General features: G+C 36.2%; 1 protein-coding gene and 1 long non-coding RNA gene across 9 annotated transcripts; one reads left to right on the top strand and one right to left on the bottom strand.

Annotated features, from left to right (window-relative positions):
• Window positions 1-902: 902 nt before the first annotated feature.
• On the bottom strand, window positions 903-18,324 carry LOC149034218 (uncharacterized). The gene is made up of 3 exons (XR_016183131.1): window positions 18,226-18,324; window positions 17,509-17,577; window positions 903-985 (listed from the first exon to the last, which is right to left on the bottom strand). It is a non-coding gene; the product is annotated as an uncharacterized LOC149034218 (long non-coding RNA).
• Window positions 3,474-27,725, top strand: LOC113671095 (doublesex and mab-3 related transcription factor 3, truncated). Of its 8 annotated transcripts, XM_089194500.1 has the most exons (6): window positions 3,795-3,904; window positions 4,797-4,863; window positions 14,657-14,718; window positions 23,768-24,104; window positions 24,341-24,439; window positions 25,733-27,725. In XM_089194500.1, exons 4-6 carry the CDS (start codon window positions 23,777-23,779, stop codon window positions 26,521-26,523), a joined length of 1,218 nt encoding a protein of 405 aa, XP_089050626.1. In that variant the 5' UTR covers window positions 3,795-3,904; window positions 4,797-4,863; window positions 14,657-14,718; window positions 23,768-23,776; the 3' UTR covers window positions 26,524-27,725. The 8 variants fall into 8 exon arrangements, with proteins under 8 accessions (XP_089050622.1, XP_089050623.1, XP_089050626.1 ...); XM_089194496.1 differs by lacking the exon at window positions 4,797-4,863 and having other exon boundaries at window positions 3,474-3,904; XM_027187313.2 differs by lacking the exons at window positions 3,795-3,904; window positions 4,797-4,863 and adding an exon at window positions 7,373-7,439.
• Window positions 27,726-27,972: the final 247 nt, after the last annotated feature.

The following is a 27,972-nucleotide window of genomic DNA, read 5'->3' on the forward strand; positions in this document are numbered from 1 at the left end:
TCACACTGGTCAATTAACGGCCGGAGATAGGGCAGGAAATTAAAAGAATAGGTACAAGTATTAAAAGTGCATCAAACTAATCTAAATACAAAACCTCGCCGCATCGTACGCTCTGCGTACCTGGCACTATGGATTTTTACTCCTCTCTAATCCTAAGGTTCGAGCCCTGGCCGCGCCAACTTTATTTTTTTATTTTAACTTTTTTCTTTTCCTTTCTTTCTCTTTTGCTTTTTCTACATTTTTTTAAATTTAAATTCTTCTTCCAAGGATATGTTAGACACCTTTCAGGGTAAACGCACATGTGCGAAGGACGTAGCTCCAACGTTCAATCAATAACAATGTCGAAATGCAAAGGTAATGCCCTAAAAAGACAATTTAACTAAACCCGAAAAAACCGAAAATGAATCTGAAGAAACCCGATCAGAGGTCATCGACGGAACTGAACCACGACAAATCAAAAGAAATGTTACGAGTGTTTCACGATAATCCGCCACTTTGAAAACCGCGAGGGACTTGGGGGAAGATTTACGGACTTACGGATTTACGACGTCACAGTTTCGTTAGGAACTTACTCCATTTATGCTTTTATCAATTATTCGTTGAACTTGGACTGCCACTTAGGCCGAGAAACACGTGATTAAGTCATCTCGGAAGAAACAGCTATCTTCGTATTACTTATATGAGAAATGTAAATTCTCGATTAACCGACAAATTAAATTTTACAGCTCAGTAGAAACTAACAGACTCAAATCACTACCCATCGTCCTTGACCTCTCACACAACTGCGCTGTCAGCCTGTATGACTTAGAAGTCTGAAAACAAATATGTTAAAATGTTCAACACACCTATCCTCCTTGAATTGCTTTTCGAAGAAGAGACAAATTCAATTTAAAAAATCCATGAGACGTTTTAGACAAATTACAAGCCGTAAGACCCTGATTATTAGGGTTCCTCTTCCATCTTCCCTTCCCCGCACTTTTTCCATCTGTCAGAAGACAAAAAAACAAACAATGAATATATTCCAGTCACGTTCAGATATAGTTCCTCCTTTTAAATTTCCATAACTCTGATCAGTATTTGTGTTTCCGGGCTGTGCCATTGCGCACTCCCTTTTTTGCCCAAGTGCAAATAATTGACCGAGAAATTTCATTTTAATTATCTAAGTTGAAAGTCAATCAAAGAAGGCACCCTCGCCTTGCGCACAAATTAGCACTCTAAGGCCGAGGGTGGAATTAAATGTGCGGCACTGATAATGTGTTAGATATGAAACTGTTCTCACTTATACTTGTCACCTTACTATTAAACTCTTTACGCCCTATCATCAGTATGCATATTCTCTTATTCTATTCTCTAGACAATTTCTAAGGTGCTAACAAGGATCATTTATTAGGCCTTATTTTCAAGCAGGTAATAATAATTTGTCAGGCCTTATTTTCACCACTGGTCAAGTAGTGTTCATTATTACGATGATCGCTTTCACATTCACGTGTTTATCCGCAGTTCATATTTATGATTTTCAGATATTCTCAGTTGTTTAAGGATAATTTGTATAACAATCAACAGCTTCGTTTGTTGGTGTTCGTTTCCTTTGTCCGCGGCAACATTCTCTGTGTGATTCAGGAGTGTAAGGAGAAAGAGATGCTAGTCACCCCAGCGGGAAAAAGGCTCAATAACATGAGAATTCGGAAGTTAAAAGCCGCACGTGCGATTACATCTTTTAAGGACAACCCCAACGTTAGACACAAACTAAAGTGATAGAAATCGTCCAACACATCTTAGCAATATGGTCATGTTCCTCAACGTTTGACCGCCTGAGTTAATTTATAGCGAGGACATAGACCGAGAGAACACTTTCATATTTTATTCTTTTGTTTGTAACAGTTGTCCCTGGACATTTAAAGATTAAAGACATTCTCGCACAAATGAAATTTATTTGAGTTTCATTCTGTTTCTTCAGAGCAATCAGAATTAATTACAGAAGACGAACAACACGGTTGTTTTCGAAATTCTTGGAAATCTCAAAGGCTGTCTACGGATATCTTCTTTTATTGTGGAGTAAAACCGATCGTTTTAAACATGACGTTTGAAACTGTCAAATTAGTGATATCAGCTAACTTAAGCTAATAATATAACTAAGGAACAAACGGGATGGCCTGCTTGAAATTTTCTTATTCAGATGAAAATTGAGACCACGCAGTAAAGCGGAGGATCAAATTTAGTTGGTTGAATACAATCTTATTTGTTCTTTCATAGATGAGTATCATCACATGATTATTTAATTGTCTACTTCGAAGAAAGAGCTAGTCTGATCTATTCGAATTCAATCTGTAACACACTCTGCTATTAAAATTAAATTTCCTAATTACTTTCTATGAATGCGCTACTGAAATGAATCTGTCTCTTCTTTTAAAGGAAACATTTGTACCTGTACTGTATTTTGTTATATGTTTGAGTTTGAAACCATTTCAGAACACAGGTATCTCAGCCATACCAAAATAACAGATCCACTCCATTGTTCGGAATTCGTTTAAAGCAATTTCGCACAATCATGTTGCGGTTTGGGAAAGATTCGAATTGATCAAAGTACTGGCTTGACTAGCAAAAACTATTTAATCTGCAGCAGGAAAAATCAAATCTTGCGCTCTAGATAGTTTGTGAATTATCTACCTCAGCCTATAAAATAATTATCCGTATCAGTAGATAAGATTTTTGTTAACTCAAAACAGGAAGCTTATTTCAAACGATTTCCATATTTTGACAAACCAGGAACTAACATGACAAATGTTTCTTATTTAAATCAATTTTTTCTTTTATTTCTAAAACTGGTTAACCTGGCTGATATATTACTCTTTATTCTATAGTATACACACATTTATCAATTTATTTTAAGAAAAGCGTCTTAAACAAGATTAAGGCAGTTTTATGAGAAACGTCGCCTGAATTTCGGAGCCATAAGAAATTTAACGGATATCCTTTAATTTCTTTTTAAGCACGTGATGCAAGTTACAAATTAATTTGTGATCCGAAATGCATCGTTTGTGTTTATCCTTTATTCAAATGTGACGTTATCAGTTGGCCACGATCTTTTACTTAAAACTTTCTGATTTTCTTTGTTAAAATGATCCAGTTTTAAACCTACATTTCTAAAATACTGAAATTTTTTAGCATTTGAGAGGATAATTCATATCGGTCATTACAAAACGCTTTGACGCAATTACGTGATGAATCAGTTTAATACATCTTTCACCGTTTAGGTTAGTACTGTTTGTTCGGAATATGTTTTTTTTTCCGACAGGAAAACCAAACAATCTAAATTTTCATTTCACCAAACTCTTTTTTATTTATTCTCTTAATGGAATGAGTGTTAAATAAAATCAATTTTGGAACTGCTCATATATTTTCAAAGACGTCATTTTCCGCTTTCTTTACATATTTTTGTGATTTTCATTTACGCAGACTTAAGTAATTATAACGCATTTGTCGTTTGGTCAGGTAATAATCGGATCAACAATGTATCCGTTTCATACATAGGAAATTGTCTATACGTCTTCTCAGTTTTGTTTTCAAGTCTTTAGCAGACAAATGCGTGTTTTTAGAATCTCTAAACCATTTAGAATATTATGTAAAAAAAGATTCGTATATTCTGGCTCTGTCTATATACCTCTCCAACTAACTGGCAGCTAATTTTCTTAGTCTTTCATTAATACGAGATCTTGTTTGATCTGATCTGAATGTCCATTTGTTTACTTCCTTGTGAAACAGAGGTATTTATTCACCTATTACTTAATCATTTCAGCGCTATTAGTTAAAAGGGGCAGTTATCGAAAGAGCCTTACACTGAGGAGAGATTTCATCACACCAATAACGGCAAATCTTCTTCCGAAGGGAAAGCCATCTTTTTTTGGTAAGTAACCACACATTGATGTTTTCATAATTAAACAAACTAGATTGTTACCTAGGTTAACTGTTCAAAAATTCTAGCTGCGTTAGGATTGCGTTAGGCAAAGGAACATGACATCCTTGCCGTCTTAGAGCCATTTTAATATTATGGCATGGATGGCCACGCTCGGACGAGAATTCAACGTTAGTCAGACAGAGAGTGAAGAACTCCACACAAGCGAAGAAAAGAATTCTAGTTTATTTGGAAAATTTTGCTGTATTTATTACCAAGGAAAACTAATGGAAAAGGACAGCCTTGGATTGTCTTTCTGCATACGAGAGAATACCATTCAGCCCTAAATGTTAATACTTCGAAATGTACAACATTAGAGGAAAATCGCTTTTAGAAACCGCAAGCATCAATATAAGTGTAGTTTGAGTCGGGTGTCTTTCAGTTCAGTAATAGAGGGTTATGGGGTTTTCATAGATCAAGAGTTTGATCATAAATTCTCTTCTCTATCTCCCCAAAATCAACGTGATGCTTAAAGGGTTTTGTGCCTGCGTTTACGAGGGTTTTGGCCTTGGTGACCAGCTCATATCCAGTACTAGTTTGCCCACGACTCAAACCAATGTGTACGAACGATAATCTTTGGAAAAGGGAGTTATCCTTTGTGGTATCGATGATGTGTTGAGGGTCTAGTTGATCGAAGGTCGGCTAACGCTAACCTAAGGTTAAATTTTAATCCAGGCTTCTTTATTCCTTTGTGCAAAGGCCTTTTAGGGATAATTTTCTCTATTATTTTTAGAGTACCCAACGATCAGATTCTACACAAAAAGAATTGTTCTGGATTTTTTGGTTAAGCCTTCAGATCTGCTGATATTAGATTTCACACTAATCGTGCGTTCTCTTGACTCAGCTCTGAACAACCCAGCCCAGGCTCTCTCCCCTTAGAGGTTAGAGTAAGGGTCTAATGGAGTGTCAAGGTAAATGTGGTGTAAAGTAACAAGTGTATTAATCTATGACTGTCCAGGGAAAAAATGTCAAAACATCCGTTACTGTTTTCATCCCTTTCTGGCTTTTTGATAATGTCGATCGTCAAATACATTGAACTCAGCTGATAAAAACGAAACGGCAACGTTATTTTTACTAAGAGTAACCTGTATGCCTTTTTTCTTTTCGTAATTTTTCTTTAGGATGTACTTTCTTTTTCACAATTTAAATGACATCAAGTAATCAGTTTTTCTGGGAAATCAACGGCCTGCTACTCCTTTCATATTTCACTTAATTCACCAGGTGACTCCTAATGCACCACCTAAACAAGCTTGTATAGTCCACGTGAGGACTATGAGAAAGTCACAGCTGGCACAGAAAAAGTCATGTGTACCAAAAGTGTTATTCAGTAGAAACTAAAACAAAAATGGTACCAGACACAAGATTGAAATCATCAATGAAACAAAGCAAGCTGCAATTTTCCTCTTCATCTCTTGAACCAAGAAATTACCTAAGCAAATTTTTCAGGATCTTATGAATATGCCTGAAACGCATATATTGGCTGCGAAACGAAGTTTACAAGAAATTTCAAAGGAATTAAAGGATTGAGAACGCATAAGCCCTTTATTACAAACTTTTTTCTTCTTCTGTGTTTTGCTAAAAACAATACTATGAGATAATACATGTCGTGAATAGAAAATTAAAAGTAGTTTAATGGGTAGTGCATTGGCAAGGCTAGTGCACGAGCATTCCGTTAATTGACATCATGTCAAAAGTGGCCCTGAGTTACTCCAAATGTGAGGAGCGCAGTTTACTTTCCTAATTGTTAAACAAATAAACTGTCAATTGAGAGTGACAAGATAATCACCTAAATCAAAAGCAATCCATATGGGTTCAGAACTGATAGCGTGCTCATGACTAACATTCTGAGAGATAAACTGACAAAAAATTGAGGATAAGGGATTTTTGGATGAACTTAATCCTCTGTATTCATCACCTAAAGAAGTCCCTGAATAAGTTGCTCGATGAATATCACGAGCGAGAGAAATTTTAAGGAATATTCCTTTGTCGTTTGTTTTTCCACCCAGACAATCAACATACGTGAAAGCATTCAAATGACAAAAATTTCATGCGTGTTTCCCACGAATATCTTGATTGAGTCCGGACAACTTTTTAAGAGTCGCAGCAAGAAGAGGTTCTCTCCTTTACCTTAACTGTTTTTTCTACAACATTTATGATAAAAAGCATCATATGATTTTATTTTCACACCTTCACAATGAAAATTCAGAACCTCTCTGTGGGGGAAAATTTACGTTTAGTTGGGTGGTGGCGCTCCAACAGCTTTCATCTACAGACTCTAAGATTACAACTATTCTTTACAGCATGATTGAAAGAAACATTTGAAAATACTTCTCACTGAGTAGCTATCGTTTACGTCAGGTACCACAAGATCTGAGAAACTTCTTGTAAAAGACTCTACAATAAAAAAAGAAAAAGATTGAAAAGTCCTATGGATTTTCAGCATCATTTCCCCCTTCCAACGAGAGGATATGGATTTAATGTGGCCGCGAACACTAACCCGGTCATCGCCTATGACCTTTATTGAAAAGGGGCAAAGAAGTATTGTATTGAAGGACTTAAGAGACCTCGATCCTTGTTCATCAATTTCCTTTTGTCTGGGGCCAATGGCCTCAAAAGGATGCTGAACAGAATGTAAATATGCATTGACGAATTTCAAATTTCGTCAGTTTTACAAAATGAAATTTACGACACATTAATAGTTTAAATGAACCGGTAATATTCACAAAAATCTCTCGAATTGAAAAAGTAAAAAAAAGGCCTTTAAATTTATAGCTCGAAATTGAAGTAGTTTCTTCAAATAATAGTTAAAAGAGATGTGTTTACAGACTTAGACAATTGTGTTAGCACGATAAAACTAAAGAGGATAGCATAAATTAAGCTGTAATGACTACATTGTTAGACTGCCAACAACTCAAACGACAAGATCAGAATTGATAAACCATCTTAACTAAACAGATATTGATATGTTTGGAAAATGGAACACTAGATGTTGAATTTCAAAATCAGCTTTGTCAATCCAGCTGTGGACTACCCCGTTCATAACGCTTTCAGTTTAACATAAGCAAATGTTCATCAATGAATAGACAGCAAATTCGATTGTCGAGGGTAAATTGAAATTTCACGCACACTTAAAGATGGAAAAAAAACATAAAAGCGGAATCTTTCTTTCACTGAGATCTTTAACTGACGGTTATTTCGTCAACAACAGAGTGTATGTGCAGAGATTCAAAAACAGCAACCAGTTGTGTTTTTCAAGGAAAAACACAGATTGTTTTTGCTTCATGTTTTATTCAAACAAAAGGCGTCAGCACAAATACAAAGAACAATAGTTTGCGAGCAATCGAGAGAATTCGAGACAAATAAATGAACAAAGGAAATACTGATCGAACGGATGATACAAATTTATCTGACCCACATGTAAGGGTTGCAATACGAGAGAGCAAGAACAACTGGAAGGCGAAGGGAATGGTACAAGTTTGCTCTGCGCGTAAGTAATCAAAGTATAGTTAAGGTAACCTGCAATACTTTTAATGACTTGCTGTTCGCCTTTCTGTTCTGCTATCCAAGTAATGAAATGAATGTTGATTTGTAATGATGAACAGAATTATTATCGTAAATGTTACAGCTCTTCCAATTGTAACTCATTCCTAAATTAGATTGTACTGTTTAAAATCGTTTCACTTTTTAAAAACAAATCGTCTTTTTAAAGCACAATTAATCCCAGGCAAAAAGGTGTTTCACCTAAAAGACATACGTGTGTTCGTGTTTTTTATTTTGGCATAATCTCTAAATTGCTGTTGTGTAATATGCATATATTGCAAAAACTGCATCCATAGAGCCCTAAGTAGAAAGATTTGCCAATTATTACGAGAGATGTTTATTTTCTATAGGTGGGAACTCGATGTGCTGTATGCATACATTAAAAAAGCTGCATTCATTGAGACCTGAGTATAAGGAGTTGCCAAGAATAAGCGGAATGTCTATTTCCTATAGGCGGCAATTCGTCACAATTGCTAAGTTATGTGGGCGCAAATGTTTGGTAAGGAGACTCAAAAAACTAATCATCTAACGGTTATACATCGGGGCTGCACATTTAAAACTGATATCCACCTCGAGAGAGATTCTTGATCAATTATTCCTTGTACCCAGATAGGTTTTTTTTTTCCTACTTCTGGATAACATCTGCGCAAGAATATATACAATGTTCTAATACATAAAGCTGATCCTTTAGTATAGCAACGACAAAGATGATAATCAGAAACTCCTTTCCAACTTTAGGAATTCACCCGTCTATGAATACGGTGGGGAGGTGTCAGCTGATGATGTTCTAAGCTGAGGGTTTGTCCGAGAAATATATATTTGCCCAAGAAGCGAGGCTTCGAGGGCAAGTGTTAAAATTTTTAGGACAATATTTAAGCTAAGGACATTATCAGCCGACATACTAGCAAGCCAGAAAGAGGTTTATTTTCTCTCAGAACCCTGCTCTTAAAGAAAAGCGGGTGCGCGCAAGGGAAAATATCTTCTTGGCGTGCGTAAATGCCGTACGCAAGAAGATTTAATTGATTCACTACATTCAGTGTAACTTTATTTTCACTGTGATTAAACCAAAACCAGACAAATTTGCGCGGGCCCCTGGATTAGAATCTTGCAAATCTGGCGCTTTTTAGCCAACTTTATTTTTAGTTCTTATTTTTCGACGTACTTTTCAAACTCAGCTGAAAAAACGTATGTCGATCTTAAAAATCCAATTCACTACTCTCCAAAACGAGTTTGTTTTCCTTTTATGTAAGATAAAAGGTGAAACCCTTCAGCTCACTTCTTTCCCGCTGGTTTTCTTTCCTTTTTGGCGGAAATAATCAGAGGAAAAATATCGGCGCAGACCAGGTTTATTGCATAAGAATAGTCCTTGGACTTTGCACCACGTTACATGCATGAACTAGCCAATAACATCACGCGAAAATTCACGTATTGGGTTGGCTCTTTAAGCAATAGATCTCACATTTTATCGGGTTGTCAGTGTAAAAACCTACGCGGGATGTTTTGAGAACACAAGAAAAGTTTGTAAAACACGAGCAGGAGGACCTACTCAGCTGAAAGCTGGTCGTTATTTTGCTTTGGCCATTATTCGAATTATCAAGTGTAACAAAATTGTCGTAAATATTTTGCAGCCTCTAGTTCCCTGTTTGCTCGGCAACTACTTTCCGCTTTTGTAAGTTGGCAAATGTCAACCTGAAAAAGGGCGTCAAAAATAGTGTTGATAAATATCATGGCCTTAAGCAGCCGTTTACTCAAACATGAATACATAAATGCCAGATTTGATGGGCGAAAAACACAGTATCCTCCCTTACATAACATGTTATGTGTCAGGAAAGACGCAAATTTAAAGGATTTTGAACGCTGTCGAGTGAATCGTGTACTAAATGTCTCGTTTTGTACCTGCAAACCTGCAAACATACAATGCAGGAGGGAAATGATGAAGTACATAGTTTAAACAAAATTTTCAGCTGTGTTTACAGCTTTGAAAAGGGAAACGCCGGTTTCCATGAAAAGAACCCTTGACTGCTTATCGCTACTTCGGGCGGGTGAGGTTTATTGAATTCAGCGCATTTCTGTAACTTTATTTTGACTTTAGGAAGGCAGGGCTAATCTTCACCTAACATTCTCTTCTTTAGAAACCAAACCGCTTCAAGCCATGAATAGAACCATTAATGAACTTAAGACGTTCCAAGAATGTATGACAAATCGTGTTAATCATTATCTTTTTGAGCCAAGCAAGAGTTTCGTGAAATATCCAAAGTTTCTTTGTTTCTCTTTCCTTTGCGAAGATTGCAAGAAGGTATATTCCACATACATGTACAGCGTTTATATGCTAGATATACATGAGTTGACAAGAGGTTTCTCAGTTTCAAGGTGGTAAGGGGAGATGAGGGGAAGAAATTGCTTTTCATGGGTAACCACTTTTTTTTAAAGTAACTTTCTAAATTCTATCCATCGACAAACATGAAATGACAAGATTGAGCTTGCCTTATCAAGGATTTTTAGTGAACGTTTTCTCTGTCACGTTGTATAATTTAGTTGCAACGTTAATCTTAAAAGCGGAAAGTTTAACGACAATTATTTCATTTCGTGATAAAGAACTGGAAGTGTGCATGCTGACATGCGGACCAGTAAAAAAAATTATTCTTCCTCAGAGGAAAATGACATGAAGTACAAGACACGTTAACTTTGGGAAGATTATAATAGAGTGAAATGAAACAGAATGACGCAACTTTGTCTCTGATTTGGTAAATGTTCCCCTGAATCGATGATTGTACGATTTACTTTTCGCGCTAATGAACAAATCCCTCAAAAGAAAACTGCTTTATTGTATTCAAGGTGTACATGACGGCCTCAAGAAGGCAAATGTCCAAAATACGCCACAGATGTATCAATGTGTTGAGCAACTGCGTAACTCATATAAGTTCTTAGTTTTACGACTTAATTGGGGCAATTGCGTAAAACAAACAGTACGTTTTGCATTGAATGCTCAAAGGAATCGGAATAGTCAGAGAAGGCCGTGACATAGCACTGCAGTTTAACACGACTATAAAGAGATAATAAAATTGATTTAACAGTTCAAAGTGTTCTCTTTGATAATCAAGGTCGAAATCGCCAAGACCTTGTAAAGAGCAACTAATTCTTGACAGGCGTGGATAATAAGTAGTGAAAAGGCGTGGGTTCTTGTATTACGGCCACTTGTTATTCGTCGAGCTCAGTGTGTCATTTAGACGCCTACGCCGCTAAACAAGTAAAAGTTGCGGACTTAAATACTCTAATCATTATGGAGAAAGTCTTTAGTAAGTGAAGACAGAACACAAAGGATAACTGGTGGTTTCTTCGTGAAAACAATAATACTAAGCTTCAGAAAGGATTCTATTATTATCAACAAAGTCACCGTAACTGAACCACAAAATCTGCTTAAAACTGCAGATATTTACGGGTGGCCTATTCGAGTCGAAGCTATGATACGGATACCTGACAAGATGTTACACACTAGGTAATTGAGTTGCAAGATGATACGGTCCTTTTTTTTCCTAACACATGCATATCTATGTGCTGAAAACAGGTCAGTTTAGATACAGTCATAACTATTAATGCGGTTTCAGCTGAGATTTCAGACGAGAAAGATTCCCAAGCAGTAAGCTTTCCTGCTTTGTTCATGTGTACGTCTAAGGTCATTGATTAGGGATCGTTTTGGCTTCTTTGTTATTATGGTTACGAAATCACTTTGTAGAAAGCTTAGAACGGCTAACCCAACACAACTCGATCATGTTGTCACTCTCACAACGTACCTAGCTATCTAAGGAGAAAAGTTAGGTTGATCAGAGTTTGTGATTCTGATCAAGGTGGAAAATTGCATTTCTGATTGACCCAATTCTATGACTGAGGAGGATCCTGTGAAGGAGAACCAGTAAAAATTACCAAAATGTTAAAATATGATAGATAACAGCATGTTAAACTTTGTTGCTTCCCGCAAAGCTCGAACAGAGCTTAAAGTTCCCGTGCGAGGTTTTGAAGAGCTATCTGCATAAAGTAAACCCAGCTGAGGATGTTTCGCACCCTTCGCCGTCATTCTAGATGAGCCAAACTGTAAATCAATGTGGACACAAGAAAGCAGACATTGCGGCTAAATAAACACTAATATCTTTTTCCGAACAAACAAATAATATTCAATGATACAGTCATTTCAAATAGCGTGGGTCTTGACAGAAAAGCATTTGTGCGACAAGTTCGCGGCTGATGCCTCTGAATTCCAAAATCTGTCATCGTTATACTTTTATAACCAGCCGTCGAGCAGAGAAAGGGGCGCATTGTAATCCATTGTTGTCTAAAAAAAGAGTTATTATTGACTCTATCCAAGCTTAATTTAGCGCACGATTCAACCACGCGGGTATTTTTTCATTGTGAATGACAGACAATGTAAAAGGCTTACAATGTAACTACCAAATCGTTATCAAGATTACCAAGAGAAAATGAAATTATATTTGCCCTTATGGCTTTTCAATGTGACGATTGATAGAACTCCCTGCTACTCCGCTTATATCACTGAATAAAGAACAAACTTCAAAAAGTTAATTCGTATTTCTTTAAGGCGGTATCGATAAGTGGCCGAGCTATGAGGAATTTGTATTGTTCTTGTTAAATGAAGTTTAATATTGAATTCTCAGGGTGTGGAGACAGTTTAACAGCTTTTGTTTCACTGTACCCTGCCTAAGCAAACGCAGTTTAAAAGGTTCACTTGTGACATTTCTCGTGTCAAACGCATGGCATGAAATATTGCTTTCATTCCATTGACACTATTTGTTTTAGCTACTTCTTTTTTTATAAATAAATCACGAACATGGTTAGTTTTCGCGGGTGCTGCTAAGAGTTGCTGTGAGAATATGTTTGTTATGTATACTTTCCTCAGAAGCATAGATGAAGAGAGATTTTTATATATAAATCGGAAAAAAAGAAAATTAATCATATTACACATATTAGTCTGTGGTCATATTTCAAAGATTAAATTATTTTTAGAGTTTTTTATACAAACAAACAATTATTTTATATTTTTGGAGATTAAACGGTCTGGAACCACAGTATCTATTCATAACAAGGTCATTATCAATCATGTTATATTTTGCTCCTTGGTTTCTAGCCATGATGACTGCAAGGTGTCGATGACTTAAAAATTTTATCTCCAAGTAGTCCATTTTTTGGCGCAAAAGTTGAAACGAGTTTGAAATTGCTTCAAGAGGCTTTACGCGCACATCCTCCACAATATTTTCATAGATTAGCATAAAACGTATTGATGCGTAGATAAAGGTGTGCGAAAGCGGCTTCACAGTTTACCAAACAGGAAAATTAAATCCCGTCGGAAAATGAGCCACCTTTTAAAATCCATAGAAAGGTTCAAATTTACAAGTTTTAATTACCAATTCTCTTTTATATCTACCGCGCTTCTTGAACGATTTTTAACGCCTGTGGCAAAAAGACTGCCGGCTGGGGTCTCTATGTAAGTCTTAAATTATATTTAATGATACCAGGAGAGCAGAAGTTTTTTTCAATAAATATTCCCGATACAGATTTTCGATAATCCAAGAGTATTAAAATTATTTTTGGAAAGTATTGTTTTCAACGACTTTCTTCAAAAACAACTATTTTTTTTTCGATTTCTATATCATCAAACTAAATTCAACTGTAAGTTTTCGAAGCAAATTATCAATCGACAAAACAACTCTGAATCGATTTTTTTTAAAAAGGTATTAATGAAAATGACAATAAGAAAAATATGAAGAAAGAAGCAATTTATAAATAAATTTCAGGCTGTTTCCAAAGAATGAATACACACCCAAGAGCGGGATGTGAGTGTAAATACACTGACTGAGGCTAAGAAGTTCCCAAGCGGAGAACAGCGAGCGTGAACTTCAAAACTGTGCCGACAAGCTGAGCAATTATCGCCGTTGTTAGTTTCAATTTGTGTAAAATTCATATCCCTTGGGGCTAATTGATATAATAAACGCATAAAACCGCATAAATGCAACGCCGAAGAGGCACCTCCTCTGACGGCTTTTTAGATGCAAAGGCAGGTGATTTAAAGGCTTCTGTTCTCGATCCATGTTCAAATCGTATAATTTTTCCTAACAAGTTACCATTCGTTTGTTTCGAGGTTAGTTGTGAGAATTGAGTGGTGCTTTTTCAACATCGTACATCGTAATTTCATCAATTCTCCTCGCCTGCCTTTTTGACAATGTATTCTATTATACGTAGAATTTAGATTTTGATCACGATTAAGTAAATTGTATGAAGATACCACTGTGTTAACAACGTAGTTAATGCCTGTTTCGAATATTCCCTTCTCTTCCTTAAAAACCGATTTACGCAATTTATCCCGATAATTGATGACCAAATTAAAAAAGAAAAAAAAAGAAAAATGACATTTTTATGACCCAGTCTCTTCTTGTCCGCAGTACAGAGTAGTATTCGAAGAACTTAGTTTTAACGAGAAGAAGGAAAAAGTATTTTGAGTGATAACAAAGCCATTCTGTCTGAATCGAAGAAAAATGACGCTAGTGTGGTAAAACACCAACGAAATTTAAGACAGGACCTCTGAAGAGCTGTCACATAGGCAGCACCTGCTAGTAAACTTGTCTTCTACGCGACAGGCTTGACAATTAACTTACTTAAGTTATTAAGAAAGCAATTATTAAAGAAATCTAACTTCCGAAGTTAATGAAATTTCGTTCTAAGGTTGACATTACTGTTCTCGGCCAAGCGGAGCAACGCATTAACAAGCAAGCAACAACTCGCCATTCTAAAAGGTCTTTTCTATGCCTATTGTTTTTGAGGGTCTTACGCCAAATTCTAAACATTACCGTTTTGGTTCTATGAGCCAGCGTTGACAAATTCAACAAAACAGCGGTTCGGCGAGGTGGTGAAATTAAAAGCCACTCACATCGGCTATTCAGTAAATTCTGCCTAGAGGAGAAAGAGTGTTAAGAGCTGTTAATGGTCGTTTTTGCTGAGTGCATCTCTTTGGAAAACGACCATAGAGAAGTGAAAGTAGGTATCTTTTAGCCCACCATTTCTTCAATGATGCCGTGACTGCATGTGTAAATTCTACAATCGTTAACCTTCATCTTTCTCTGCAGTAAGTACAATTAATGATTTAGTTTCCATTTTAAGGTTGAACTAAAAGCACCTCGATTGGTCGTTCAGTTCAGTCCAACCAGAGCACAAGTATTAAGGTAAGTTTAAACTGCGATCAACACTGTACATTCATTTGATCGATTTCAATTCATCTGAGGGCAAAACTAAGTACAACGTTTTGTAATCGTAGTACTAGTGCGTTCATAAATATTTAGCAAATTATAGTAATTCAAGTTCTTGGCGTTCCAGTTAAGGATTACAAATGAAATAAAACCTAAGCTAGCTCTTCTACAGGAAAGTGTGTCAATCTAAATCATTTTGAAGCTCTCATTAGGAGTTTAATTTAAATGAAATTCATCTGACTTAATTTCGGTTTGAATATAGGCGGAAAATGCAATTTTTTGCTTTTTGTACACCTGCAATCTCTCAATGTATTTTAAGCAGCATAATCCCGTATACTCAGGAACAGGGGCTAGAAATATCAATAAAAACAGCGACAAACCCTTGCAGAAAAAAAAATATGCAATAATTGGCAGATTAAAAAATGATGTCTCTTAGATTTATCAATTATAAACGAAATGCGTTCATTTTCCTGAAAAATCTGGCATGTAATTTGTAAATGTAGAAGAAATTTTAAACTCCGTGTTTTGAAGAACATGATGTTAAAATCATCCCCTCTAGGCTGTGAAACTGAAGCTCAAATCTTGTACTTAGGTCGTCATTCTAGCACATATATCCTTTTTTTCTATTGATGGTAAAAGTTGCCGTGCGTGCTTAAAAGGATAATAAAAGGCAGGCTTAAACCCACAGAAATGCCCAAAAGTCAATTGAGAATTAATCATTTTTAGATATTACTGTTAAGACTGGGTGTAATGTAAACTTATCTATTCAAAATGTGACGATATTTCTCGCCATTAAGTATCGCAGGCAGCGACAATAAAGGCAACTTGTAAATTTATTTTATAGATAGTGTGAAAGCGACTGCAATCTGTTAAATTTAAGCCGTTCGTCGTCGAAAGCTTTCTTTGTTCGAAATCATTACTTTGTGTGTTTGTATATGTTCAGTGGTCCCATCGTGACGAAAGACAACAACAAATTCAGACATGAAATTTGCTTGTTTTGCGTGAATATTGAGGAAAACGACTAATCATTGCCATCAATCAGCGACTGTTATTACCGCAATTTCACTTGGTAATCGTACATCGTAAGTTATACAGAAATTAACCGTGCTCAATTTTGACCGTCATTGTAAAGTCGCTTTTAAACGTCGAGAGGTTGAAATTTATAATTCATTTCCCCGGCGTTATCGTCTCAAAACAAGATAACAATTCTTGTAATAAAAAGATTTCACGTCTGACATAAAGCGGCAGTGTATGTGTATTAAATCTTCTCAGATTGGGAATTAGCCGCTTGACCGGAAAGGAGACACAAAAAAATCTGTGAGATAAAACGGAAAGGGATTTGGCGCATGGAGGCTGTTTAAGTCGTTAACAATGAAGCGTACTAATTTCAATTACTTTTTCGGATCACAATAAAGAGACCAATTTTGCATAAAGTTAATTTTGCTCAAACAGTTAACAGATACTTGCGATTCATACCAAAATTCGATCCGTGCTAAGTTTTCCATTGAGGTAAAATTTTCAGAAGTCGGCCAGCCTTGAATACTTTTTACGAAAACTAAAGAATTAATAGTATTGTCCGCCTCCTTTCGTTTTTTTTCCTTTCATCGAGATTTTCTCCTCCAAGAAATAACATAAAAGAGAAGACAAACTTTCTTATTTCTTGGGGGTAACAACTAAAGCTGTTTAAATAGTAATAATTACTAACAATCCCCTCACGAGTATTAATTGCTACCTCTCGTTTCAAGTTGATATTTGCCTGTGAAAAGTTTTCCGAAAAAATTGCGTGCTTTTTCTTGATCATCTCATCGACTTTTAATGCTGTTGTATATAAAGTAGATCGGCATCTTCGAAGTTAAGTGTCAGCTCCGGCATTGTGTCTCGTCGTGTACCACCAAAATGTACACAGTTCGCCCCCAAAAGAGCTCTTTTAATTTAATATTGTGTTGGATAATTTGCATTACTGTAGGCACTCGTGTAGGCCTGATCAAAATTGATAGTTTCACTGGGTATTCTGTGGGTTGACCAAATGATAACGCAACTTGATTTTGAACTTAAACCTCATTTTGTTTTGCTAAATTTTCTTAAATCGCTCACATCTCCAGGTCGCATAAACAGATATTTCTTCGATCACGAGATCTTTTTTATTTGAACTGAATAGTGGCCTTGGAAAATGCATTATATGTAATTTTGAACTTTTTCAAACCAACCACTCGACCTTAAATACACTTTGTCTACATCATTTGGTAGTAGTTTGAAGACGTTACTTTCGTATGCTTTCTACAAAAAATTGGCGCCGCTTTGGCGCCTAAGGGGGAGTTGACCGAATTTTTTTCTGTCTTTCAGCGTCTGAAACTTAATGTTTAAAACCACATGCACACGAAAGACCATAATTTACATGTCTTACACCAAAATAGTATCATGTTGTCTTGCAAGGCGATTGTAAAATTCTCGAAGAGGTTTCCTCGCACAGGAGGAAACGAATTGGTGAACACCTTGAAAGTTCATGGATAAGTCAAGTTCCCAACACTTAAAAAGGGGCAAAAAAGGTCGTTTTGACTCTCAAATAAATTTAAAAATTGTCAATTGTAGGTTTTGTTGCCGCTGTTAATCCAATACTGTCGTGCTTTACCGAAGGGTACTTACATCGTAAGTTGAATTTATCTAAAGCTGAACCAGCCAAAGCTCTTCGGATTGTTTAATCCCAATAAGAAAGACATGCAGTTCAGCCTCGGGACACTAAGATGTTTATCAAATTTATTACTTCACCTCGAGCCAAATGATTTACGGCTTCCAATTCCCGGTGTGATTTCCATCATCGATTGTTAATCATCGATTCTTGGAAAAATTAATCATCGTCAGAATGTACTCTGTAAGAATATTTCTCTCTTATGTTTTGTACCATTAGTTTGTATTTACGGCGAGAAGAAAATTTATTCATTGAATTTATTACCTTCAATTCCATCTTAGAAAAGATATAATTAGCACAAAGTTGAATATTATTTGTTGCAAATTCACTGGCGGCTAGTAAATGGCGGATACTCAGACTTCATTAGCCACATAAGCAAAATTTTTTTTAGCACTAAAATATTCTAAATTATGGAAATTATCGTCAAATGACGGAGTAAAAGAATTAGAAAGATATTACTACAACCAGGTCGATTTGGGGACGTACGTCCTGTTTATTATTCAAGACGAACTGCAATGGAGACGGCTACGTCAAGTTTTTCTTTAATAAGTTTTCAAAAAGGTAATGCTATACCTATTACTCTGGCGTGAAATTCAAGTTATCTAAAACTAACTGGTATCACTGAGAGAAATTTATAATAAAACCTTTCGAGCAATATCAGGACAAGTATGGAATTTGCAGACCTAGGCTGTTACTTGCTTAGGATTTAAAATTTCCATGCAGATTCTCTTGGGGCACAGAAAATAACGTTTTAGAGAGAAAATTTGAACTATTTTGAGATAAAAATTAAGACTTACTAATGATATCCCTCCGTTTCCAACGCGTTTTACTTCTCTATTAGAACGAAACAAAAGAAACTAAGTACAATTGACAAAACGTCGAGAAGGGAAAATGAAATTTTAGACCACGTGCGTCAGCCAAGGACAGCGGGTATCTCGCTGAGCTATAGTTAGGCGGGTTGATTAACTCAATGATACCACCCGTGTTGAAATCTATCCAAGATTGACAAGATGTCCTTTGAAGCTAATGGAAGCGGAAAAATTGAATCGGATCCGAAAGAAAGAAACAACTAACAGATAGAAAATTGCGATGATCTTATAGGGGAGTTTTAAATAGTTAGATGGCAGTCATTACAAAAGTATCAAGTCGAGGGGATACAAAACAATTGAAAGCTTGTAGTCCAAGAAATTTAAGTTTTATATTCCTTTAAGAAATACAGCTTGTATTGTAACACGAAATCATTTTGAGCCATGACAGGATCTTCCTATTACATCAGTACGATACCGAATGTCCTTGGATCTCCAGTAATCGCGAACCAGACCAAATCTAATTGATTTCAAGTTTTTAAGGTTTAGGACATTAAGGCGCATCTGCATGTTAAAAAATTGAGCCCTTAAAATTGCGGAAAAACTTTATTGATGAATTAATTATTTTATAATTGGACCTCTAGGTCCTAGACACGCTTTCGTATAACATTGCCCCTATCCCCAGCAAATAATGTCATCTGAGTCGAAGGCCTGTGTCTTCAGCCTGTTGACCCATTTCAGTAAGTTTAACATGGAAACATTTGTGTCAGACACGTAAGCGTATAAAAACAAACGACGTAAAACCCTCAGGCGACGGATCAAAACAATACACGGCTCTCCTTCATTAATTTGAATTTAGTCTTGTAAGTGTGCATCTTAATAAAAACTCAGCAAATTAAATTCCGAACCGTATGGGTGTTTCTTTAGAAACTCAGTTCTGCTGTTGAAAATAAAAAGCACAAGCTTTAGAGGTAGATTTCGTGATTTGCTGTCGCGTGAGGCGGTCATTCATCGTCTGGAACAATCTAACATCATAAAGTACTAACGGGCTGCAATATAGCCATCTATCTCGCATGTACACCAACAATTAAGAACATTCAATACCAAGTCCCGAAGCATTTAATTTTCAGAAATGCGGACGTAAACTTAGGGATATTGAAACACTCGGTGGTAAGACACGGCGCTTACATTTGCGTGCAATAACGAAGTTTTCTGCTACTGGCATTAGAAAATGCCTTGGGCAATCTATATTAGCCACGCTGAACGATTTGTGCCTGAAGCCGTAAGCTGTTTACAGAGTTAGCAGATTGAATAAGACTGAAACCTTCAAAATGTAACCATTTTGGTTCATTTATTCAACCTCTCATAGTACTATTACAAACGGGTTAATCCGACACTTCTAAAGGGACAATACTTTGGTGACAATAACTTTAGCTTTCGTGGAAACTGTAAACTTAAATACGAGTAAACTTGTTAATTTGAAATCTTTCCAAGGAATAACTGAGATATTTTCTCGAAGCGAAAATGATCCCTCTAAATATTACCCACAAAAATTGAGTCTGCGTTGATCACACCACGATGAAATTCGTCGACTTTGCATTTTCGCGATTGATAATTTTGAGGATTCACCAGCTCAAATGAAGGAAGTGTCATTTACCACACGGAACAGAGAAACATAGTATTTGGGCTTAGTTAAAATCTTGCTTGTGGCATTTGTCATGCTAATGGTTGTCATAGACATTTCATTTCTGAGTACTTAACAAAAGCAGAGGCGAATTAGTACCCCAGTGTTATTCTAACGGGTGACCAAGCCACTTTGGAGTTGAAAATAATTGTCCATCTCAAAGTCAGGTTGCACCTGCCTTACGTATTCATAAACAAGTAAAAGTCTCTCAAGATAAATTATAAGCGTTCTTTCTTTTGAAAGAAAAATTCCAGTAACTTCTGGAACAGTAAAATGGAACGCCGTAGCGTTAACTTCAAATGCTACATAACAAAAAGACCAAAACAAAAATACTTTTTTGGAGAAATGTCAACTAAGAAAGGCAATTGTCAACTACTCTGAAAAATTTTAAACTTATGCTAAAAACAAAGGCTTCAAATGGCGCCAAAACAGCCTTAGAATGGCTAGAAGTGCAATCCAATTATAATTTTAGTGAAATTAAAGACAATAATTTGTTTTGTTTTTGTAGCAGATGTTTTTACTTCAACTGTGACAATTTTATTATTTTAACAGAAGCATCTAAAACTCCTATCATGTTAAACAAGGTAACAGAGGAACAACGTGAAAACTTTTATGTTAAAAGGACCACAAATGTATTAATGATTCTTTAAGTAAACGTTTATACCAGTGACAAAGGAGGCTGCTTATTAAATTGAAATAAATTTTCGTAAGCTGCCATCGCATCTTCCTGTTCGGGGTATTCTTACACCAGGTGTACGGGAAGTTACGAGTACAATTTTTTGTTCTCGGATGACATTGGAAGTTTACTACGGAAAATTCGGGTAACAATATATCTTCAACGTACCGTGCTTTTGAGTTTGTTGAATTTGAATTTGACAGATGGTAAATTGAAAAGCTTTTAACATAGCGCAAGCTTCACGTAATTCTATACCTATCCACCAGTACAGTCTAATGGATGAAGCCCCTCCCTCGAAATATTTAGCCGTTAAATCGGTAACTACATTATATGCAACAAAGAAAAGTTCTGTCATCTAGTTGTTCAGATCACGCTTACTTCCTCGAGGTCTGTGACCGTATCTTTGCCTCGTGGTAGATACCCTTGATTTCTTTTGCGCCAACAACAGTTCAAGTACATCGACGGGTTCAAGGTATGACAGAGATTTCCTCCAATTAACAATTATTTGTCAAATCCACGTATAAGAAGTGCGAGCCTAATCTAACCTTATATGCTGAATCTCCCATATGATCCACGCCATTTCTCACAGTTTAAGACAATTTCACTGATTTTGAATCTAATCTATTTTCAATGTTACACTGGATCAATTTTAGCCGATTACGAAATAAGAAATTATCTCGTCTAATTTATCAAAATAGGTTTAAACACTTGTTCAAAAGAGGTTTTCGGTTGCCCTCGATCGCCTTGTACCAAAATGAAATCTGACATTCAAAGAGGCTTTATTGTAACATCATGTACGCTGTTAAAATCCACATCGCATCGCTACATTTAGTTAACAAATGACAACATATTGGGGTTTTAAAGTTCCTGTTTACTTTCTGATGTAAAACATAATTTACCATAAATTTTACTTCGACGGATTTTTTAAAAGTCAATTCGATCGAAAACAATGCTATGTGTTGCAACTTAATTTTCAGTTATTTGTATGAAGTCTTAATGCTTCAAAGACAGCTTTAAGCAACGCAGCATTTCTAAACCCATACAATATCAAGTTAGTTTGTTTCCCAAGCTAGTTATTTTTTCTACTTATAATTGGGCAGCTTTAGGAAAACACAAATTATTGTTTCCTGGTTAATATTTTAACATTATTTCGTAAATTACTCAGCTCTCCTTGCGAAATATCATCAACTCTTTTTACAAGTATGCAGTGCTGCAGATTCTGTGGCGCCTAGTGTTGTCTCCGAGTCTTGTTTTTTTAATTTTATATACTGACATGTGAAAAGTTCCGTCGCTTTTTCCACATCACCTATAAGCTTCTTAAATAGTTTCTGGCTCTAGACTCATAATTATAACTATCCTTCTAGAAACTGTTAGTCTGATTGTTAGAAGTTGTATCTGTAAATTGAAATTCTTTAAAAAAAAGAATTGATTCCAAGAAAATATTTGTTTGACAACAACAACAAATGGAAACACCGCGAACTTTTTTTCTTCAAATATCCGTGTACCATGAAAACAACATTCTGTAGTCAAAAAAAAAAGTTGAGTATTTCAAGAAACGGACTGTCATGAACAACCCAGAACTCTGTTTCAAAATTTTTACTTATTTTATTGAGACTCAAGCTCTAAAAACACTGTTTAAAATTGAATTTTTTTTGCCAGTTATCAGATTACAGGATGTTTTAGCGCCCAGACAAATGTTCAACTAATGATATATACGAACAATGAAAAGGGCCAAGGTACTCGAAGTTTCACTTGTTCACCTCGTAAAGTAAATTGTAGTAATTCCTGAAAAATATCGTGAAGTCAAGACTATGCAGGTACGGCTACTCAACAAAGAGAAGTAGAAATTTTGGTACAATGTCTCCTAAACACGTCTCTGCTCAAAAAGATTCAAATTTGTTTTATACTTTCCAGCCTTTATCGTATTTCTTCTGCACGGTTAAATTTTTGGCTTCCCATATGATATAGGATAAGATTTTTTTTTATCAAAAATGACTCCTTTTGAAACAATATACTAATCCTGAGTTCGACTGAGACAAAAGATAACCATTAAGGGTAGAGTTATCGGAAAACTGTAGCAAAACACGTAAACGAAAAAAAGAAGTAGAATAACAGAAAAGACGACAGTCAATCGGTATTGCGAAAGGAATTTCTTAGCTGGCTGGAAAGTTCTCTATTATGGAAATTTCCTTTAAAAATGGTCCAATTGTTCCCCAAACTTTCAATAAGATGACATTTTATTTCCGTATAAAGTTTGTTTGTCAAACTCTCGGTATTGACTAATTGTCTATTCATTACTTGGCTTAACGTGAGGATTAGGTAAAAACAACTTAAAAAACGAGATACAAAATGAAACAAGAAAGTGGAAAACAACAAATTCAGTTGAGTCACTCATTTTCAAGAAGTCGTGTATAATGTTTCAAAGAAATATCAGTTTGGTTCAACTACTGTGGCTGGAGTCCGTATTTGAACTTATTAAGTAGTAATATCTATGATATTTTTGTGTTTTCTTTAAAACCTCTTTGCAATAGGAGCCTTTCTCAGCTGTTTTTATTGATCTAACCGCAGTCCATTTAAAGAGTCGAAAAGTGTTCTTAATCTTCATAGCTTCAAGGCTTTTTCAAACAATACTTCTTGATTTTGACTTGTAAAACACCCGTTTTCTGTTATTAGGTATACAAACTTAAGAGTTTTATCCGTAATCAAGGGTGTTTACTGGTCAGAATTATTCAGGCGTGCTTGTTTTTCACTAGATTTTCACATCTAGCTCTCCTCTAAGGTTTTTTTTCCACACTTTAGGACAGGTTTCACATCGAAATAGGGAATATGCTAAGTAACTCTTAACACATTTGTTCTAATGCTATATCTACTCTGTACTTATCAAGAATCAATACTGTAAACAATTATGCTGTGTCATTTACTGATAAACATCAATGTTCATTAAAATCATTAGGCATAAAAAATGACCATCTTCTTTTTGGTACGGTGAATAATTGTATCTTAAGCCAATTTTGGATACGATCTTAAGCAATTATAACAGTGCTTCACATCTAAAGAGGAATGACTGATAAGTCTGCCTAAGCAGTTTACAATTTTTTTATTTCCCTGTAATGGGACTTCACAGATGAGGTTAGACTTCCCCTCTTACAATCTCTCTTTATCTTTTTTTATAGTTAAGAATTATGAGTGACACCAAAGAGGAGCCCGAAAATCAAGAAGAGGAAGAGACCGGCACTTCTTCTACCCTTCATCACAGAGTTCCGAAATGTGCTCGCTGTCGCACGCATGGCACAGTTTCTTGGCTCAAGGGTCACAAACATTATTGCCGTTGGAGGGACTGCACTTGTGCAAAGTGCCAACTTATTACCGAGAGACAGCGAGTGACCGCCGCACGTGTTGCCTTACTGAGACAGCAGAGAAAAGGAGCTGAGTTGAGGGCAAAATATCAAAGAGAACTGGAAAACGCCCGGTTGACGTACTCCATGGTGTTTCAAACCAACGGATTAGCTGGTAGGGCCAATTTCCATTTTCGTATTTCCCTTCCCTTTATTTTCCCATTCTTCCTTTCCCTCCTGGTTCGCTCCTTCATAACTTTCTCAATTCGCAACTTTCATTCTCCTCTTACTTTATTTTAGCTGCTTTGCCCCGTGAAAATTTTTTCATCAACCTTTTTCAAATTGTCATGATGATATTTAATATGCTAAGCCTGAATTTGCCTCTAAGAACACTTTCAATCGATTTTCCAGGATTCCCAAGCAGCCATCGACACCATTTTTATCACCATCCACCTCAAGCAGAGATTGGTCATCTGGAACCAAGGATAACGGAAATTAGACCACAAGCAGGTAGGCCATAACAGTTTTCATTTGGATTGTCGTTATTTCTAGCTCTTTCATAAGGGATTTCCTTGGCAATTCCCTTCTCTAAACACCACTTTTTCCGAACTGACAACCAAAAAGCAGTGCTTTTTACAGTGTTTTCGTTGTTTGAGCTGTTTTTCAGCCGCGGTGGCGGTAATTTTTTCATGTATATTATTAACTACGAAAGAGCATAGGTTGCTACCACAATTTGAAATTTACAACCATGACTGAAAAAAAGCAATAGCGTATTTTTCGCTTCATTTCCCCTTAACCTCAATAGCTCTTTAGCGATTTTCTTTAATTAACAATATACATGGAAAAATGACTCAGTTCTGATTGGATAAGATAAATGCAGTTTTCAGGTAATTCAGTGCAGAAGAGAGTTAATTCAGTGCAGAAGAGGGTTAATTCAGAGCAAAGAAAGAAACAAATAAGACATTCTGATTGGTCAATAATCAAAGAAACTCACAGATAGCCAATCAAATGCGAGCCTTGGATGTCGCAACAAAATTTGAAAATTTGAAAATTTGCGAGCGAAGCAATGGCCGGCGTTTTAAGTAGGCTTTCTTTTGCCACCGCAGCTGAAAAACAACTTAAACAACGAAAACACTGTAAAAAGCACTGCTTTTTGGTTGTCGGATTGGAAAAAAGTGGTGTTTATAGAAGGGAATTGCCGAGGAAATCGAAAATTACGAGCCGACCCAGCTTAACACTTTGCTCGAGCGATCCAACGCCGAAATTAAAAGCAAACATGGTTAAACCTCGGAAACGACGATTCCATTTCATCGAAAGTGATTCGGACACAGACTGAATAATTCCTTGAACTCTTTTACACCTTAAAGATGTGAAGATATCATTGCATAATTTATTATTGTTTTGATCGTACGCGGTTGTTTTGACCGAACGCGTGATTTGAATAAATTATTTTTGCACTTGATGCGCGCTTTGGTTATGTTTAATTATGATAAGCCATCTCGTATTTTTCCATGTATATTATTAACACGTAATCACATGATTTTTCTCGTGCAATTCGGAATAAACAAGCACTTGTTAATTTTTTCAAAGACCACAACTTGCACTCGCCGTACGGGCTCGTGTCGGCAATTTTGTTAGTCTTTAAAAAAATTTACTCGTGCTTATTTATTCCAAATTGCACTCGAAATCATGTGATTACCTAAACAAAACACGAAATTTTTTTAGTATATATTTCAAGAGACCAATCGAAATACCGAACACCGAAAGCAGAAGCTATGCACTCAATTATACTTTTGTCTTCAGGTACAGAACCTCTGAAGCGGTGCGGCTCAGTCTCGGAGGATGAAGAAGAAGAGAGAACCAGCCCCAAAAGAATTGCCCTCTCCCCAGACCTCGAAGTTAAACCAGAACCTCGCGAGCATACTGAAAAAGGTGTCCACACCAGCTCCGCCGAGGAAAGAAAAACTCCTGATCATTCTGTCGACCAAAATATAAATCCAAACCATAAATACCTACTGGAAAACTTTCATGAAAGGCCTCATGATTTCAGATATCCAAGGATTTCAAAAGAGCTAAGTATGCTGTCTCTAAGGCATCCACCAATGGAATTACTTGGCAAGCTGTTTCCTCACCATAACAAGGGCACACTGGAGCTCATTCTTCAGAGTTGCCATGGCAGCGTAGTAGAAAGCATTGAGCTATTGTTGTCCTCTCAAGAATCAAGAAGCAATAATATGTCAGCGTTGGCTGGATGCGGCCTTCCTACAGCCAATCACACTCCTCCCTTCCTGCATGGTCCAATGACTCGAAACGTCATAACGAGACCGTTGCCCAGCACGCATGCATGTTCGCCTTCAAGAATTTACCCACCATCACCACTTCCGCCGCCGTTGCTCGTGAAACCTAAACCGGAAATGGCAATCAAGTTTTCTTCTATGCCGCATAACCCTTACGGTGGCGATTCTAGGCTAGGAGAGCGGGCCTGTGGGCTTCCTTTGAGCCGTTTTTGTAGCAGGTGTGGTCACAAGATAAACATGTTTGACAAGTTTTGTGCCCACTGTGGAAAGGTTCTAAATGAAGCAACTGGTCTTTAAATCAAAAGCCACCCTGCCAGACTATGCATGTAGAATTGATGATACCATGGAGACAGAACTTAAATAAGATTTTAAATAATAGAGTAACTGACCAAATATGTGTTGAAGTAGAGGACGAATTTCAATAACGATTTCGTATAATTTCTAAAAAAGCCTAATATAGACAGAAAAGAATGTAATTAAGTACTGCCGCGTGACTTCTAGCCTATTAGTGAAACGTTATAAAGAACAACAACAGCGAGGAGGCTATCTAATATAATGAGTTATCAAAAGTTAACGATAGTTTAACCCAATTGAAACTGGCATTTCAAAACCTCTTATTCTGTTGTGCATTTAAAGTATACATATCCACGAGTCCTATTTTTGAACAATTCTTTATAGTAAATTCCTATGTTTTCCGTTATTATTTAAAACAACCTACCAGTATTTTTAACTCAGAGCCTCTTTTCCCAAATTTGATTGGACGGAAAGGAAAGACGAGAGTTATGGCCTTGATACTTCTTAATTTCACAACATTCTAGGGGAGGAGAAAGGTGGGTTTAACTGAAAACTTACTGATCTATATATAATTTACATTTATCTTGGATCATATTTTTAAGGGACGCAACACTGTTTAAGTGGAAAGGCTATCACTGGGTGGTGGGTAACTTAGGTCTGGCGTTTACATGATTAGTAGGGTTTGATAAGATGGAAGTTGTTATAGAATGAATTATTAAGGTAACGAAAATTTCCTATGTTTTTCCGAGTTTACCGTAATGTGAGGAATTTTGTACCAAGAGATCCTCGTCTAGAAATAATTAAGGAAGCTGGGGAGACAGACAGAAGTTAGAAAGGTATTTGCGATAATTTAAAGTACACTGTCAATTTCAGCGATTTTGTTGTTTTTGTTCTTCTCCCTAACATGATTTCTTTTTCAGTATTCATTATCCTAATCTAGCCGGAAGTGGACTAACATTATCAGTTTCAGCTCCTAAGATGTGAAGGAGGAAAGTACGTTTTGTGGAAGTTTGCGAATTCAGCAAACTTCCTGAGGAGAATTCATATTTAAAAAAGATCACCACAGATATTTAGAATGGAAAGAAAAATTTATAGAAATAACATGATAGACTGCATAACAATAACAAAGAAAATGATGAGAGTATTAGTCACAAGATAGAATTTTATCGCATCAGATTAATAAAATGAAATTGTAAAAAAAAAAACGAGTGAATACTTTTGATTAGGTGCTTGAAATTAACCTTGAAAAGAGTTCATTACTTTTTTCAACATGCCAGGAGAATATTTTCCACAACTAAATAAGGCGCGGCGGTAAATATTCTGTATTATTTATATGGTAATGTAGTCCTGAGAAAAATCCGAGCGTTCTGATTGGTTCTTAATTGGTCGGTATTTTGCCCTACAGACTGTTTCCTCGGAAGGCCATGCATTCTTGTTCGTGAAAACTGGCGA

This window comes from Pocillopora damicornis, chromosome 14 (genome assembly GCF_964200805.1).
Source record: "Pocillopora damicornis chromosome 14, jaPocDami1.2, whole genome shotgun sequence".
NCBI lineage: Eukaryota > Metazoa > Cnidaria > Anthozoa > Scleractinia > Pocilloporidae > Pocillopora > Pocillopora damicornis.

Bases quoted from the DNA above. Each gene is read 5' to 3' on its own strand.
- LOC113671095 (XM_089194496.1), top strand. From the start codon at position 23,777: ATGAGTGACACCAAAGAGGAGCCCGAAAATCAAGAAGAGGAAGAGACC. The intron at 24,105-24,340 runs GTAGGGCCAATT...TCGATTTTCCAG, and splicing joins TCAAACCAACGGATTAGCTG to GATTCCCAAGCAGCCATCGA. The intron at 24,440-25,732 runs GTAGGCCATAAC...TTTTGTCTTCAG, and splicing joins GGAAATTAGACCACAAGCAG to GTACAGAACCTCTGAAGCGG.